The sequence below is a fragment of the Lepidochelys kempii genome, chromosome 11 (assembly GCF_965140265.1).
Source record: "Lepidochelys kempii isolate rLepKem1 chromosome 11, rLepKem1.hap2, whole genome shotgun sequence".
In the NCBI taxonomy this organism is placed as follows: Eukaryota; Metazoa; Chordata; order Testudines; family Cheloniidae; genus Lepidochelys; species Lepidochelys kempii.
Window position 1 is genome coordinate 70,467,424 of NC_133266.1, and position 18,986 is coordinate 70,486,409.

At 42.3% G+C, this 18,986-nt stretch overlaps 1 protein-coding gene across 2 annotated transcripts in view; it reads left to right on the plus strand.

Annotated features, from left to right (window-relative positions):
• The window catches only part of DRC11 (dynein regulatory complex subunit 11), a 158,091-nt gene that overhangs the window by 106,109 nt on the left and 32,996 nt on the right, over positions 1-18,986 (plus strand). For both annotated transcript variants that reach the window (XM_073306791.1, XM_073306792.1), the window contains exons 10-13: positions 1,966-2,072; positions 2,307-2,414; positions 13,850-13,911; positions 17,200-17,282. In XM_073306791.1, coding sequence (XP_073162892.1) covers positions 1,966-2,072; positions 2,307-2,414; positions 13,850-13,911; positions 17,200-17,282 — 360 coding nt within the window. The remainder of the gene's footprint in view (positions 1-1,965; positions 2,073-2,306; positions 2,415-13,849; positions 13,912-17,199; positions 17,283-18,986) is intronic.

Below are 18,986 nucleotides of genomic sequence, written 5' to 3' on the forward strand. Positions count from 1 at the left end.
AAAATTCACATCTCTTCTATGTAATATCCCCTTTCCCCAAGGCTGAAATTCCAAACTAGGGTAACCCTGGGGGACGTGCCTTCTAACTAGGGCAAGTCAACCTTTCCCGTTGAAATATTATGTGGCATCTGTCATGTTATTTGACAGGCCTGGAGTCATTTAAAGAAATTGACGTCTATACCTTTGTGTTCCTTTCCTTATTACCAAAAATCCACTGTCCTCCTTAATCGTTACCATTTTTAGTTATAAAATTAGGACTCTTCATCTGCAAAAACTATTCCCTATGTGTAAAACCACACAAACTTTGCACATAATTGGAATCCAAGAGAATTCTCAGAAGCAGTAGATAGCAGCGTGTATATTAACTAGACTAAATCTTGCATGATCTCCTGTCAGTGCTATGAATATCTTTCTCAGTTTATAGTGTCTTAGACACTGCAGAGGGTAGTGAAAAGAGTAGTCCATGAAAAACAGCTTCATAAAGGAGTCTATGTTTTAAGGTAGAAAACTGTAATTTTAAATCATCTGGAAACTGAATCAGTGCATACTGCTGGAGATAAGCTGTCATTATAAAGATACTACCAGGGTTTGGAATGTAGGGAAACTCGAGGTATGGAGTTGTCCTTTTAAAATTAATTCGATCTATTGAAAGAGGAGATAAGCAGTTTCGTTTGCTAATGTGTCTCCTTCGTTAATACCACAGAATTCAAACAAATATAGGGCTTTATAAATTTCAGTTTACTTTTCTGGAAAACAAAAAGTAGTTTTCATTCAAAATAAAAATATTCACAAAGTAAAATCATTAGGTACTTTATCATAAACAGAAATTTTGCCATAGACTTGCACTTCTCACTTTCCTTCCCTCAAATGTAGTCTGCTTATTGCTTGTGTTTGACCCATGCAACATTAAAAAGTAGTGATGTAATGTCAGTTGGACTACATGACTCTTTTTTGGAATCCCTCCACCGCCTCCCCCTTGCCTACTATATAAAGTTCAAACTTCTTGCCCTCACCTTCAAAGTTCTGCCCAGCTCTGCTGCACCTGTATGTGCTGGATCCAATTTTCATCTTGTTCCCCTTTGTCCCACAAATGATGCCAGCCTCACTGCCCCCTCCATCTCCCACTCCCATCTTCATGCCTTCTTCTATGAGGTCCCTTATGTGTGGAATGGCTTCCCAAGCCAGTGGTCCAGGCCCACACCTCATCTTCATTCAAATTACTCCCAAGACTCACTTCTTCTGTGAGGCAAAAATATTATCCCACATCAGTCAAATGCCCTCACATTCTATTGTATTTAATACAGCATTGTATTATATAACTGGGCAAGGAAGAATGAGGATGATGAGGAGTTAATGTTTTAGATTAACCTGTGCCTCTGGTCCCCCAACTTGTCTTATCTTTTCTGTGTCAGTCTTTTAGACTGTATGCTCCTTGGGTAGGAGCTATTTTAGTGACTTTCCCAGGCTACATTTTAAAACTTGATACAGTAAGCAAGAGGGAGTCAGTGGAGGGATTCCAAAGTAAAGTGACATGGTCGAACTCATTTTATATCATTACTCCTTAAGGTTGCAAGTGAAAAACATAAGCTCTAGGGATTAGGACTTGCAACCTATAAGTGATAATCTCAATATCCATTACTATCCCCCTGAAATCCAATACCGAACTACAGTACAAGGCAAAGAAGGTTAACCTTGAGTATCTCAGAGCCTAGCACAATAGTGCTCTGATCTTGCTTGGGGTCTCTAGCATCTGCTACATACATATAATTAAGTTCCGATGAAGTGAGCCGTAGTTCACGGAAGCTTATGCTCAAATAAATTTGTTAGTCTCTAAGGTGCCACAAGTACTCCTTTTCTTTTTATATAATTAATAATAATTTCAACCATCCTGGTTTTTTCAACAACAGCTAGAAAACCAATGTCTTCTATAACTTTTTGCCCCCTTTCTTTGCTTTTGGATAACAGACGTTTGGCAGAACAGAGATGAGCAATGGAATTTCCCCCAGGAGTATGACCCAGAATTGATCAAAGAGGAGAAGCGGAAAGAAGTGGAGGAGGAGATCAGAGTGCAGGTGTGCTTACAATAATAACAAGACATTTATAAGAATGGTTCTTGCTGGCATGGCTTTCCCTATGGCTGTAAGAACTGGCCCTGACATCTAGACCTTGGATCCATTTGGAGCTGCCCTGTCCATTCTTTTCCTTAAATGTTTGGCTGAATATTTGTCCTCAGAGTGATTTTGGTTGCATGGCTCCAGCATGGAAAAACTAAGAAAAAAAATTTAACCTTGTGCCTGTCTGAATAGGTTGATGAGCTGATGCGACAGGAACTGAAGAATCTGAAACTGGCAGTGGACAGAGAGAAGGACAAAAAACGGAAAAAGGGGACAAAGGGGAAAAAAGGTGGAAAGAAGGTGAGTGCAGCAAGGGAGGGGAAGCCAGCATGCATCACAATTTGCTGCCCCTAAATACCAAGGAAGATCTCCTACCCCCATTAAAGTCAATAGTGAAACTCCCTCTGTGAGTGTTTGGTGAATCTCAGGTCACAAGAGGTCAAAACCACCTCACATGTAAGCTGATTTCTTAGGCAGTTTTGTTTTGTGTTCTTTGTAGTTTTTTTTAGATTTCAGTGTTGACCAACCCTTATACTTTTTATTTTATTTTACGTTTTAGGACCAGGCAAACCGTTCTCAGGGAACAACCCCACAATATTGATCTGATTTTCAAGAGTACTCTGAAACCACAGCTCCAGCTGAAGCCAACGGAAATGGAGGGTGCTCTGAACTTTTGAAAATCAGACCATATATTCTGAGCCTGCTTGATCCAGATTAATATGATGGTCTTGTAATTAAGGCATGGGACTGGGAGCTAGTAGATTTTCCATGGACTGAGTATCCTCCATTCGGAAAGCAGGTCCCTTTAAGTTGTCTCCAAATGGACACCCAAAAACGAAGACAACCAAAATCACTAGTCACTTTTGGAAATCTTGGTCTAATCAGTCAAGTATCTGAACTGACTGACACACAAATGTATGCATTTCAGTAAATATTATTTAAATGTATTCTGCTAACCATTGGAGAATTTAAACCAAATTTATTTAGGAAAAGGAAGTATGTTAGCGGCATAAATTACTTTAGTGTATTTGACCCATTAAAATGCAGCAAATATAGCAGTACTGGAGTCCTAAAAACGAATGGTTGGAATGCAGGGCAGTGGGAGGCCCCAGGAGGGAGCGGGGGAGCTAGGAGGAAGGCAGTAGAGGAGCTAGGAGAGGTCCAGGTCCAGTGAAGCAGGAGATTGATTCCCTGCAGTTGTCCTGCCCCCCACCTCTCCTAGCTGTGCCTGACTCCTGCTCCCCATGGTGGGTTCTGCTGTCTGAGTGGCCCTGATACCCGGCTCCCAACATCTCCCACCTCACCTCTATGCTCCTTTGCCCGCTCCTGGCTGTAGTGTCCCCAGCTCCTTCTGCTGACCCACTGTCCAGCACCCCCTGTTTGGGCCTGCCAATGGCACTTGATGGCCTGACATGCTGCAGCTGAGAAGGGAATGCCTGGCCCAGATCCAAGGGAAGTGCCAGAACACCATTCCAGCTCCTAAAAAAGTACCAGAACAGCATTCTGAAATGTTCTAGTACAACTTGAGTGCTGACATATAGTGTTTACATGTAGTTCACAGCATTACAGCATGCAAAGAACTTCACAATTGCATGTTCCTTTGAATTGCATGCGCACTTTTATTTTACCCAAGAATTTAAATTCCAGATAACATTTGTACAACAGGCATTCAGCATTTACAGATGGAATCAGCACTTCAGTTTAAAATGCTAAAGGCAAATAACAAACCCTAATCTTGTGCTGAAGTTTCACTCTTGGAATTGTTTGGGCATGCCAATACCTTTATCGGCAGCACTTCTACTTAGATCCCAGCCCTTTTAGAAATTTAGAATGCTCTTTGCACCTGACAAAAAAAATTACAAGGGCAATTTAATAAAGCTAGGTTGAGGCATCTTTGAAAATTTATATATGAATACTATATGGACCCAATTTAAAAAATGCCGGGGTAACTTTGAAGAGAAGGAAGGCAATGCACAAAAATGCACGTGCAGTTAAAGTGACTCAGCACACAAAATGGATAGTTGCATGGACACATGGCAATTAAGACACCTCAGTTCTCATTTGTGTACACAATATCCCACAGTTCATACACACTGAGTCACTGTAGTGAAGCATATGGACCTTAGACTGGATTTTTGAGAATTTGGATTTCTGAAATTGGCATAATGTAGACTAGGAGCAGTTAGGAAGCAGATTGCCAACTTGCTGATGAAGAGTACTTAATTATTCAGTAGTAACCCTTCTTTTTGATCAAGAGCCAGTGTTGGCAGACCCATCCAGTCCTTTTCCTAGAGGAGCCAGGGCCTCTGAAGCAGGTGATACAAACTAGGGAATGTTTGTAGATTTCATGGTGCCAGTGAAGACTAAGTGATGCCAGACATAAAACAAATTTTTCAATAGGGGTTGTTGGGGCACACTCCATTTTTGTGAGGCCATATTTCTTGAGAATTCTTACTGCAGCTTTTAGAAAGATTTTTTTCTATTTGCTTTACAACTACCATTCACTGCAAGCCCACCAATCTTAGTGCTATTCCTCTTTGGCACTAGGGAATAGACACACTAGGAATTGATGTGCAGGTCGAAAGCCCCATTGCAGTCTCTGTAGTGGCATATTAGAATAAGTAGTCAGAGGTTAAAAAAATGCAAAGAATTAGAAAAAAAAAAGATCTCAATCCATCAGGAAAAACTCCTGCCATAGATCATTCCCAGAATTCCCTTTTCCGAGGCAGCTCAGCTTTACATGTGCTGAGATGTGTAAGCACCATTGAGATTGAACTCTTGGGAAGGCCACTGTAAGGAAATGGACTGTTTCTCACTGTCAAACTGTTTAGCTGCATATATTTTTTTTCCCATTACAGCAAAGGTGCCCTTAAATATGACCCTGGATTTTAAAAGTTTGATTCTTTCAGACATCCCATTAAAATCCAGAAGGAAGCTGTCAGCCCTCTTAGTTCACACAGTTTACCTCTAAGCAGAGCCTTGCCATTGATTTCAGGACTTTTAAATACCATTTAGCATTCTAAAAGAAAAATGAGCAAAAATCACTTACATTCCCCCAGAAGATAACAGGCTATTTTATCCCTTCTGTGGAGTTACACCAGGGTTTCATTTGGCCCAATAGTTCCAGAAGGAACCTAAATATTCACCCGCTGCCTCACAGACAAAGAGCAGGTGGATTAGATTTTGGAATATTAGCCATTAGGCTGTGAGGAAAATACATCAATCAGCTGGGCCTGATGGGTAAGAAGCCAAATCACCTCTTATTCTGGGCCAGACTCAGATACCCTTCTCAGGCTAAACAGCGCCTTACTGCATAAGCAGTCCCATGAAAGTATTTTATTACTGTTAAATATTTATACTAAAGTAATACCCAAAAGCTCTCATCAGGATTGCGGGCCCCATTGTGCGGAGTGCTGTACAAACACTGAAGAGAGATCATTCCTGAGCCCCTGAAGGGCTTACAATCTAAACACACCAACAGGTGGAGGATAGAGATGAGAATGCAACATTCAAGCAAATTAATCTTTTGAACAATTGATCCAGCTTAATAGTCAAATGGATTGAGGGTTGGGTTTCTTTAATTGGCTGTAGAGGTGGGGAGGTGGAAAAAAGGCACAATTGCACCTTGTCATCTGTGCAGCCATGATGAGCAGACTAGGTTTGTAAGCAGCAGGGCAGAGGTGAGTTTTAAGGATGGATTTAAAGGAAGATACTGGCTGTTTTAACTTTATCAGGGAATTTGCCCCATGCATATGGGGCAGCATGGGAGAAGCCATGGAGATGTTTGAGAGAAAAGCTGACTGGTGGATGGTGCAGGCTGTGAACGCTGGTAGAGCAAAGGCAAGAGTCAACATTATTAGGATTCTAATAGCCCCATCCTATGTAGCTGCCCTAGTAATCTGAAGACCTTAACAAGGGGTAAAATTTTCAGAAGTACAGAAGTGACTTATTGAAAACCCATACTAAATAGACTTGAGGTGTGCCAGTCAAGCCCAGAAAAGAGGAAGTTGTGGTAATAATGAGGGCTTTGGCTGCATGGGCAGAAAAGAAAAGCAGGATTTTAGAGATATTGTGTAAGAAAAAGTGGCAAGGTTTAGAAATTGGGACTACCGTGGAAGAAGGTGCTATTCAGTGCAAGTAAGGGTATCAGAATCTGGCCCTCTATACCAACATAGCACACTTGCTGCATACACAAGTCCTGGCTTTGCCTTCTCCCCTTGGTTTTCTTATTTCATGGGCATTTATGCCTCACAAGTCATGTTCTCTAGGCACTGTTAGTCAATTCTTACCAATACTGTAAACATTTGTCACAAATTCATTGAACAAAGATCAGGAAAAATGAGCAAGAAACTACTGTAAAGTTTGAGGAAAGAAAATGGCTCAGATTGTGTGTGTATGTGTTACTTGTATCATATTTCTAATACAAAAGGGTTTCATAATTGATCTCTGACATAACACATTGGGTGGCAACATACCACAGTAGCATTAGCCAGAAAGACTGGAGATACATCTAAGGGCTTGTCTACATTGCCTTGCAGTTCGAACTATAGGGGTGTGAACAGCAGTGCACACCAAAGTGCTGCACTGTAACTGCCCAGTGTGGTCATCGTGGGCATGAACTAAAAAGTTCATAGTTCCCGTTAATGTAATCCTCCTTCAGACAGGACTACCTTGTATAAACTAGGAACCTTTCAGTTCGCACCGGCAGCATCTACACAAGGGAAATACAGCACTTTGGTGCACAACCCCATAGTCTGAACTGCGGGGCAGTGTAGACATAGCCTTAGGATACTCAGTGCTTAGGTACAGAGCTGTGAAGACATTTCCCTGCACTACTTACGAAAATGTGCAGTAGCACAAGGCCATTGCTGTATCATTTGCAATCTGTAAAGGAGATACATTAGCTGCTGTGATTACTTTCAGAATCTGCTTCTATCATTTTTAAAAAGTTGCCTTCTTCTCTAATGTCCCCTGTGAGTTAGCATAATATGACATGGTACAAATATGCTAGTGAGCATGCTGCCATGCTGCCCTCCATGAGAAGAAAAGGCTTCTTCACCTGCCATCTAGGGATCAGTTGCAGCCCATAAAACACTTGCAAATGGTTCAGAGAGAGCTGGTTACATGGCGATGCTCCCCTCCTTTCCAGGCCCTGAACTGCACTTAAAAGAGAGCTAAAAAAAATCCAGGAAGTACTTTCTCCATGCTACTTGTCCACATAAGCAATTGATGTACCTTCCACAGGTACGTTGTACAATTGCAAATGAAGGGGAAGTGGCCAATGCAATTTTGACTTGGAGGGAAAGTGTCTCTATTAAGATCTCCTCCACCTTGTGCTCTAGAATCCTGCTGCAGACTGATTCTGTGTATGCTTACAGCAACACCTGAACTGTTCATAACCCGGTTAGTGATCACACATTAAAGAGACAAGACCCTGAGTGCACCCCACTTAGGAATGGAGATGAGGCACCATTAGATCAGCCAGAACTAAATGCAGTTTTATTATACAGTAAAGGATATGCAAGAAAGTGGAAAATAACCATGAATAAATGGGACACCTACAAAGTGGTTAGGGGATGGAATAGATGGACACATAGGTTAGGGGATGGAATAGATGGAATAGATGGTTAGGGGATGGAATAGATGGACACATAGGTTAGGGGATGGAATAGATGGACACATTTAAAGGTAAAATCAAATAGGTTTTCATAACTGATTAGCCTGTTTGCATTTACTATACAGTAAAAGCAGCTGTCAATAAGATATATTTTGTAGGAAAGCCACAGTCTAAAATTCATATTCTCTCTTATCTCAGTGCTTGCCAGATTTCCCAGAAACAGTGATGTTAATTAGGAAAACACATTTTTTCCATAAAACAAATATTTTTTTAAGCTTTTGAGTTAGTTTACTGGTGAAAATGCCCTGAAAAAGTTACTAGTTGGCCAATAAATTCAGCATATGTTCAGTGTCTTTATAAAGAAAAAAAATCTTGTCTTCCCAATAAGTACCCATGATGTTATAATTTCTTCCAATTTCCTAAAAAATACAAAGAAACAATGCTAGAGAAGCACTGGCAATAACCCATTATAGCCAGTATCTCCACAATCTCCCAGTTGCTACTACAGTGTGATACATACTTTTCTGACGCCGTCACTAAAGATGTTTGCGTAACGTTCCTTGTCCTATAAAACAATACACACTGCTAGGACTATTTACATAAATAAGTCTGTGGTATAGTTCTGCATATTTGGATATGTTTGTATTATTCTAATGCAGGTCCATTACAAATATTAGCTTTCTCCAGTTGTCTCTTAACTATATAGCTCTGGGTACGTCTAGATTATTTACATTGTATTATGAACAATAACAGATGATATGAGCAGCAGATTGTCTAAAGTATGATCCGGTCTTTGGAAAGGTATAACAGACTCATTTCTAATCATTGCTGATTTATTTCGGGAACCACAGCATTTTCCAGATAGCTAGATAGGATTTTTTTTTTAAACTGGAGTCCTGCATAAGGGTTTGTGAATAATTCAATAAAATAATAAATAAATGCATGAGTAGGAGGTTATATAGTCTCTTCTTCCCAAGGGTTGAGGAAACTAATCGTTTAAGCTCATGCCTGACTTTAAATGTGTGGAGTAGTCTCATTGACCTCAACATGACTAATCACATTGATGCTTCAGTGCTTTGCTGGACTGGGCCTACTACACCAAGCTCTAAGTTCACTGTGTGTTACACACATGGATTAACCAAGTGCTGTCCTTAGTTAATTGTTATGTTGATAAGTATATTTGTGTCTAGTGACTTCTAATGACTACGGAGAGCGCTAGCATATGTGATTCCCATACTTGTGTTTATTTGTTTTCCATGGGGTTTTGCAATTTGTGAGGAAGCCATTTGCACAATATGTAGTCTTCTCATAATGCTTCAGTTACTGTCGAGAAAATCCCAAGAGAAGACCTGCTCTAGTTATCCTGACCTCATGCTACTTCTTCCCTGAGGCATTACAAAGAGGAGGCAGGAAGGAGTTTACTGGTTAGGGCACTAGTCTGGGACTCAGGAGACTTGGATTCAATTCCTGGCTCAACCACAGCCATCCTATGGGACCTTAGGCAAGTCACTTAGCCCTGGTCTACACTACGAGTTTAGGTCGAATTTAGCAGCATCAGATTGATTTAACCCTGTACCCATCCATACAACAAAGCCATTTTTGTCGACTTAGTGGGCTCTTAAAATTGATTTCTGTACTCCTCCCTGATGAGGGGATTAGCGCAGAAATAGACATCACAGGGTCAAATTTGGGTTAGTGTGGACGCAATTCAACGGTATTGGCCTCTGGGAGCCATCCCACAGTGCTCCATTGTGACCGTTCTGGACAGGACTCTAAACTCAGATGCACTGGCCAGATACACAGGAAAAGCCCCGCAAACTTTTGAATTTCATTTCCTGTTTGGCCACCATGGCGTGACCATGCAGAGCTCATCAGCAGAGATGACCATGGAATCGCAAAAGAGCTCCAGCATGGACCGAATGGGAGGTACTGGATTTGATCGCTGTATGGGGAGATGAATCCATGCTATCAGAACTCCATTCCAAAAGACAAAATGCCAAAATATTTGAAAAAATCTCCAAGGGCATGAAGGACAGAGGCTATCACAGGGACCCGCAGCAGTGCTGCGTGAAACTTAAGGAGCTCAGGCACACCTACCAAAAAACCCAAGAGGCAAACACCCGCTCGGGGTCAGAGCCCCAGACGTGCCCCTTCTATGATGAGCTGCATGCAATTCTAGGGGGTGCCCCTACAACTACCCCACAACTGTACGTGGACTCCTGCAAGGGAGTCTCACGCAACAGGGATGAGGATTTGGGGGACGAGGAAAATGATGAGGAGGGGGAGGTTGAAGAGAGCGCACACCAGGCAAGTGGAGAAACCATTCTCCCCAACAACCAGGAACTGTTTATCACCCTGGAGCCAACACCCTTCCAACCTGGGCTCCCAGACCTTGAAGGCAGAGAAGGCACCTCTGGTGAGTGTACTTTTGTAAATATAATACACCGTTTAAAAGCAAGTATGTTTAATTATTAATTTTCCCGGAAGACTTGGGATGCATTCGCGGCCAGTACAGCTACTGGAAAAGTCTGTTAATGTGTCTGGGGATGGGGTGGAAATCCTCCAGGGACATCTCAATGAAGCTGTCCTGGAGGTACTCCCAAAGCCTTCACAAAAGGTTTCTGGGGAAGGCAGCCTTATTGCGTCCTCCATGGTAGGACACTTTACCACGTCAGGCCAGTAGCACGTAGTCTGGAATCATTGCATAAGAAAGCATGGCAGCGTGTGGTCCCGGTGTTTGCTGGCATTCAAGCAACATCCATTCTTTATCGCTCTGTGTTATCCTCAGGAGAGTGATATCATTCATGGTCACCTGGTTGAAATAGGGGAATTTTATTAAGGGGACATCAGAGGTGGCCATTCCTGCTGGGCTGTTTGCCTGTGGCTGAAAAGAAATCATCCCCACTGTTAGCCACGTGGTGGGGGGAGGGGTGAAGCGATCATCCCAGAGAATTGGGTGGGGGGGGTTTGTTGGGTTTGTGCTGCACGTTAACCCGAAAACATCAGCCCCTCTTTTTAAATGGCCAATGTGTCTTTTTCAATTTTAATCTCCCTTTTTTTCCTCCCACAGCTGCAAATGTTTCAACGCTGCAACTAGCATCTCCGTCCCAGAGGCTAGCGCAGATAAGGCGGCGAAAAAAACACACTCGCAATGAAATGTTCCCTGAGCTCATGCAGTCCACCCAGATTGAAAGAGCCCAGCAGAATGCATGGAGGCAGACAATGGCAGAGTCCAGGAAAGCACAAAATGAATGAGAGGACAGGAGGGATGCGCGAGAGGATAGATGGCTGGAGCAACAGGAGAGGTGGCGGGATCAAGAGGAATGGTGGTGGCAGTGTGATGAAAGGAGGCAGGATGCAATGCTGAGGCTACTGGAGGATCAAACGGATATGCTCCAGCGTGTGCTTGAGGTGCAGGAAAGGCAGCAGGAGCAGACTGCCACAGCAGCCCCTGTGTAACCTCCCCAAGTCCCATAGCCTCCTCACCCAGACACCCAAGAATGCAGGGGCGGGGGGAGCCTCTGGACACCCAACCACTCCACCCCAGAGGACTGCCCAAGGAACAGAAGGCTGGCATTCAATAAGTTTTGAAGTGCAGTGTGGCCTTGTCCTTCCCTCCTCCTCTCCTCCCCCACCGCACCCGGTGCTTTGCTCCTCCCCTACCCCTCCTAGGCTACCTTGGCAGTTATCCCCGCATTTGTGTGACGGATTAATAAAGAATGCATGAATTTGAAACAACAATGACTTTATTGCCTCTGCAAGCAGTGATCAAAGCGGGGAAGGGAGGGCAGCTGGCTTACAGGGAAGTTGAGTGAACCAAGGGGGCAGGTTTTCATCAAGGAGAAACAAACAGAACTGTCACACCGTAGCCTGGTCAGCCATGAAACTGGTTTTCAAAGATTCTCTGATAAGCAGCGCACCCTGCTGTGCTCTTCTAACCACCCTGGTGTCTGGCTGTGCGTAATCAGCGGCCAGGTGATTTGCCTCAGCTTCCCACCCCACCATAAATGTCTCCCCCTTACTCTCACAGATATTGTGGAGCACACAGCGAGCAGTAATAACAATGGGAATATTGGTTTCGTTGAGGTCTAACCGAGTCAGTAAACTGCGCCAGCGTGCCTTTAAACGTCCAAATGCACATTCTACCACCATTCTGCACTTGCTCAGCCTGTAGTTGAACAGCTCCTGACTACTGTCAAGGGTACCTGTGTATGGCTTCATGAGCCATGGCATTAAGGGGTAGGCTGGGTCCCCAAGGATAACTATAGGCATTTCAACATCCCCAGTGGTTATTTTCTGGTCTGGAAAGTAAGTCCCTTGGTGCAGCCGCTCCCACAGACCAGAGTTCCTGAAGATGCGAGCATCATGTACCTTTCCCGGCCATCCCACGTTGATGTTGGTGAAACGTCCCTTGTGATCAACCAGTGCTTGCAGCACCATTGAAAAGTACCCCTTTCAGTTTATGTACTCTCTGCCTTGGTGCTCCAGTCTCAAGATAGGGATATGCGTTCCGTCTATTGCCCCACCACAGTTAGGGAATCCCATTGCAGCAAAGCCATCTAGTATGACCTACACATTTCCCAGAGTCACTACCCATGATAGCAGCAGCTCAGTGATTGCATTGGCTACTTGGATCACAGCAGCCCCCACAGTAGATTTGCCCACTCCAAATTGATTCCTGATTGACGGGGTAGCTGTCTGGCATTGCAAGCTTACAGAGGGCTATCGCCTCTCACTTTTGAACTGTGAGGGCTGCTGTCATCTTGGTATTCTTGCACTTCAGGGCAGGGGAAAGCAAGTCACAAAGTTCCATGAAAGTGCCCTTACGCATCCGAAAGTTTTGCAGCCACTGGGAATCATCCCAGACGTATGCAGTCCCACCAGTCTGTGCTTGTTTCCCGGGCCCAGAATCAGCATTCCACTACATGAGCCTGCCCCATTGCCACCAGGATGGCCAAATTGCCGGGGCCTGTGCTTTGAGAGAAGTCTGTGTCCCTGTCCTCATCACTCTTGTCACCGCGCTGCCACCGCCTCCTCGCCTGCTTTTGCAGGTTCTGGTTCTGCATATACCGCATGATAATGCGCGAGGTGTTTACAATGCTCATAACTGCTGCGGTGATCTGAGCAGGCTCCATGCTTGCCGTGGTATGGCATCTGCAGGAGGGCAGAGTTGCAGGGGAAGCGGTGGTTGGATGACCAGTTTTGCAGACCTACTGCACCGTCTGCTGCCAGGGCACAACAGCTGAGCGGGCTGCATGCTTGCTGTGGTATGGTGAGACAAGAGCAGCCCAGCAGAGTTACAGCAGAAGCGGCTCTGTGAGACCACCAGGCGAGCAGAGTGCCAGCAGAAGCGGTGGATGACAACAGTCATATAGAGGACCTGCGAGGCGCATTCATAGCATCAGGAGAGCAAGAGAGCAGAGTGACAGTGGAAGTGGTGGATGACGACGACGGATATCAGTCCTACTGCACTATCTGCTGAAAGCAGTATGGCGCCCGCACGGAAAAAAGGCGCGAAATGATTGTCTGCCATTGCTTTCACGGAAGGAGGGGTGACTGACTACATGTACCCAAAACCACCCGCGACAATATTTTTGCCCCATCAGGCATTGGGAGCTTAACCTAGAATTCCAATGGGCGGCAGAGACTGCAGGAACTGTGGGATAGCTACCCACAGTGCAACGCTCCAAAAGTCGACACTAGCCTGGGTACTGTGGATGCACTCCACTGACTTAATGCGCTTAGTGCATTAGTGTGGGGACACACACAATCGATTGTAGAAAATAGCTTTCTAAAAAATCAACTTCTATAAATTCAACCTAATTTCGTAGTGTAGACATACCCTTGGTCTCCTTTGTGCTTCAGGTTCTCATCTGTAAATGGAAATAGTACTTCCCTATCTCACAGAGTGCTGCAAGGATACAATCTATTCCTCAGATACTATATTGGTGAGGACCACATAAAAGTACATAGATAGTGGAAAATACAAATACTGACATATTTAGGTTTATTAAAGTTGGATCGGCAAGTTTTGGCCTTCGTATCAGTTCCAATAGCATTCAGCTCTACATCCCAACTACTTATGTCATTAATTACTGTCTACATTTATGGTCCTTAGAAAAAGAAAAAAGGGAAGAAAAGTGGGAAGAAAAAGAAGGAGAAAGATTTGACTCCCGACAGGTAAAGAATGCACCTGTTCATCCTGAGAGTTACATTGTGACAAAATTATGTATCCTTTATATTTGCCACACTGCCAAACCCTTTTTGTTTTGTTTAATTACAAAAGGACAGTGTCAGAACTGGTAGGTTTACATTTCAACCTACCAGTGCCAACAGCCTCACACTCATGAGGAACCCTACAATAAACAGAACCATTTGGATAACAGCTATAAATATCCACAGACGTCTAGAAATAAAACAAACCCATCATGAATTTGCAAAATGTTCATTTTAGTCTCTTTGCAATATTTCAAAGTAAAATTTGTTCTGTGTTGTCTGTAAATGCTACATGACCTCTTGACTGATAGGTTTGTAGTGCTACCCATTACAAAACAAATGCTGCTTTGATGGTGTACATTGTACAATAATGACCTGTGCTGTGTATGTTTCCCTTTAATTATGCTGTTTTCAGTAGTTTGTACAAGCCAAGGCCCTGATCCTGTAAAGACTTACACATGTACTTCAACACCCAGACTTCATTGATACCATTAGGACTACTCACAGTGCATACACATAGCATGCATGTAAGTCTTCGCAGGCTCTTGGGCCCAGTTCTTTAACGAGACCCTTTTACTTTTATTCCCCCAGCCCCTCACCAGCAGGTGCAGGAACACCTGGCAGTCTCAGATGTCTACAGATTTTCCATCCAATTTAAAGTCCCTGAGAAGAGAGGCTGTAGCCAGCCCTAGTGAAATACCGCAATAAAGCAGCCTTTGTTTCTCATGTAAAAAGTACATGTCATAGATCAGTCTTATTTCTCGTCTGACCAACATAAATTCTTGAGGGCACCTTACAATTTGTTAAATATTTCTGTTCTGAGGGCAGAGTTTATTTTACTTGAGGGGTTTGAGCAAATTCCATGTTTTGACACCTGCATTTTCAACATTCACATGATACATCTACTGAGAAGCTGCCCATTTTTCACATGTACATATAATACAAAACCTATGCTGAGTTATCACAGCTAGCACCAATTTATCTAGTAGCAGCGTGGAACAGGGACAGATTGCGCTCCTAGGCAGCAGGGCCTAAGAGCACTGTAGAGACAAGTATGCTCAGCACTGGTGGAAAGAAGTGCCTTGCATTATGATCCAGTCCTATTCACTTGTATAGGATTTAGCACAACTGGGCCCTTTGGGCACTACCGCAATACAATCGATCAAGAATGGTGTCTTATTTTGGCTTCAAATGTTAAATCTCTTAAGCCAAATAAGTAAGTGTTGAAGACATATTTCATGGAAGTGTATGGAAGATGACCTCTCATACCATATAGCAGCTCCAGGGTCTATCAATTAAATGCATATGCACGTTTACAATTATTATACTTATTTACACATATATAAACATACACTTATACAGCTGTAATGCTGATGCCTCTGGGTGGGTCAGCAGCATCAAGGATTGAATTTGGGACTCTAGATCTTAATGCATGAGGCTCTGCTGCCTGATCTAAAACACCCAGCTCTCTTAGCCAAGGCTGTAACAAGCACAATCAACGTCTACTTGACCTACCCACCTCTATGGGGGGGGACAGGGTGCCACACCTATTAGGCTTGGCTTACTCAGAAAATATGTAATTATTATAATACTATGGTATTAGTGACTTATTTTAATACTATATGATATGCTTTTTAGTAGCTAGCTTGTTATGGTAGTTTATTTGGCCTTTAAGTTTCACACATTGGTCTTGCCTGCTGTTCAGAAGAAGGGGTAAAATTCCAGAAATAGCTAAAAAGGGTTCATGTCTATCTTTGTGTGTTGTTACGTGGTAGAGAAACACAGGGGCTTCAACTGATAGAAGGGACTGAGCGTAACACACTTCCACATGGAGGAGACTCAGTTCATGCATCATTAAATTTGCACATTTAAAATAATAATGCAGGAGTTATGGCTCTTACAGCAGTGCTATTTGTCCACATTATGCCTGCTGAACATTTTGTGATATACACCTAACATAAAAATCATCACGTTACACATTCAACTATGAAAACAAGAACCCGAGTGGCAGCGTTAATGTTGTAGGCACATTAAATTTTGCATTTCCTTATTACTGCTTATGTATTAATTATGCACTGTGTGGACATCAAACATTTAGAATTAAATGTCTATTTGAAAACACACGAGACATGAAATTATTGGCCAACTTATACCTATTATTAAATATTTGTATTTTTTTAGTAGTACTGAAATGCCTCAGTTAGGATTGGTGACCAAAATTATTAGAGGCATGGAAAGACTTCCTTATGAGACACTGAACAGATTGGAACTGTTTAGCTTGAAGACGAGATGAATAAGAGATGATGTTAAAGGTATACAAAATATTGAAAGATCTTGAGAAGGTCAAGTTAGGCACTCTTATTTACCCTCAAAATATAAGACGATGACCTTCAATTAAAATGGAAGGCAATATACTTATAGTGTGCAAAGAATTATTTCTCGAAGCAATTTTAATTAATCTGTAGATCTCACTGTCAAAAAATATCATTGATGCCGAGAGTTTAGCTGGATATCAAAGGGGGAAAAAAGGATTGGACAGTTACATAGATAATGAGAAATCCACATTTACATTAGACAGATAAAAAAATTCAAGGGTATAAATCCTCATTTCTTAGGGCAAAAGACACCCACAAATTGACAGGAGATAGGAAGAAACTTCCTCAATGAACATGTTATTCCATAATTGTCCACTTCATGATTTTTCCCCACCTTCCTCTACAACATTTGGCTCTGGCCCCCATCAGGGAGGATACTGAACTAGGTGGACCATTGGTTGATCCAGTATAATAAACGATGTGATGTTCTTAAAGGAGTGGAAGTTGGTCTATTGAAAACAGAATAAATTCTAGGAAGATTAATGAATTACTAATTGCAGAAGCATAACATTATATGCTGTTATTCGGATTTTAAAATAATTTCTCAGTAATTGGTATTAATGAATGAGTACAACAGTAGTCAGTGATCTTCATCACCTGGAAATAGGTAGTCATAACTGCTATAAGAAATCATGTGGTATATAAGGAAATAAAAGTGTAGGACTATTACTTAACGGGGAAGGAGAACAAATAACAGATGCCACATAAAAGTCAATAATGATTAAATATTCACAGCAACAAATTATATATTGGTCAGTAAAAATTATATATTATAAAGCTAAGGATGTGTAAATGTTCCATTTAGTTTTGTTACTGACGGATTGGACTGTTTTTGCAGATCTCTAGAATTTTCTGAAATTATGTATCTTGTCTGTAGGACCATTGATTCTCTGTACAAGGAACTAGTAGAAGAAGGATTACTAATAAAGCCCAAGACAGTGAAACTCTCTGATTATGTTGGTAATGTATACATTTTTAAATGTCTTACATATCAGAGCTAATGTATATCTTGAATATTATGAGAACACTTCATCCATAGTGCACTCCAGTTTGGCTGCTTATAAAAGATGGATGAAATAGATTGAATGAAACAGTTGACCAAAAATGCAAGTCAGAATAAATTCAACCCTCTTTTTAAGATTTGAAATATGGGTTTGTTTTCTGCATTTTTAAACATGTTTGCATGCCACTACTTTGTCATTCCTGAATTTGTCAGGTGCCAGAAAGAGAAGTACCAAAATATCGTAAGAAGCTGTTCTCATGTTATTTACAGTCCAGACATAACCAAGATTTCAGGAAAACCTTTTCCTAGGAGTTTTCCAGTTCAAAGATATTTGGATTTGGAACATCCAAGTGTTTGTATGTTTTATCTGATGAAACATGCAAACCTTCCAAGGTTCACTAATCGCTATGACCAGTCAAGTCAAGGATGAAATGAAGTACAGTTGCAATTTCAATAAGATTCTGGGACAAAATTTTTAAACCTGAGTGTGTAAAGTTAGGCACCCAAATCAACAGAAGCCTGATTTTCAGAGGTGCTCGGTATCTACAATTTGTACTGTTGAAGTGCCTATCTATGGAGCTAGGCAATACAATGGAACCTGAAGGCATAGCGGCATGGTGTTTTATATTGTGTCCAAAATATTTTCCAGAAAATAAAATAGTAGCCAATATTATACAGCCTCACATACACAAATAGAAAACCCCAAGATAAAGCACCATAGAAAGATCTGAGTGCAATGGGGCTAGTGTTCAGAGAAGAAATGCAATCTCACAGTGGCTTGATACACTCTCTGAGATTGTTTTGGGACATTCACTAAAACTGAACAAGCTGCAATATATCAGGGGGAAAACCCACTAATTTGAAGGACCACAATTAAAGAGCTTGTCAGTACCTAGCACGTACAGTGCATCTGGCCATTAATATGGTATATATCTAAGCAGGAAAAATGGGAGTCTTTCATATCGGCTGTAAGTGCCATGTTTTTATAAACTGTTAAAAGCAGCACTTATTGCCAACAGAGTGCTTGCCCACTCTAGAGAATGAGCTGGTATTGGTATTCTATTCATTGCATACTCGTTAAAGAGCATAGAGTGCTGAGAGTAGTAATGGAAGCTTTTCATTATTATTGCACTCGCCCAACCACTACCAGCTGTCCTTCCCAAGGTCGTTTATGGCTGACAGACATTTCCATCACAGACACTTTGAAAGACCATCTTGGGCAATAGGCTAGCTAGTGGCTGGTAACATTGTAGAATTTTGTAAAAATCAAAACATCCTCTCACAATTTTAATAAAATACTCAGCATCAAATCCTCAAGTGCACCAACTGGAGAGGTGGGGGGGGGGCAATGATGGCTTGGAGCCATCTTTGTAATCCCTTGATCCTGAAGCTTTCAGGGGTCAGTTTGACTCCTGTCATAGCTTAGGGTGGCCTCAGGGCTGCTCTAAGTTACATAAAAGCAGCACTGACCTCCTAGGAGCCATTACACTGGGTGGGGGATCACTGTAACACAGAGTGCTCATATCCAGCACATCCCCACATAGCCCCTACTCTGGGTAGGCAGGGGGGAGGCATACAGCTGTCAAAGCCAGCCCTGCCCCAGCAGAAGATTCTCTCACGTTCAGGGAATTCTCAGCTTTTCATTTACGGCAGCTTTAAGT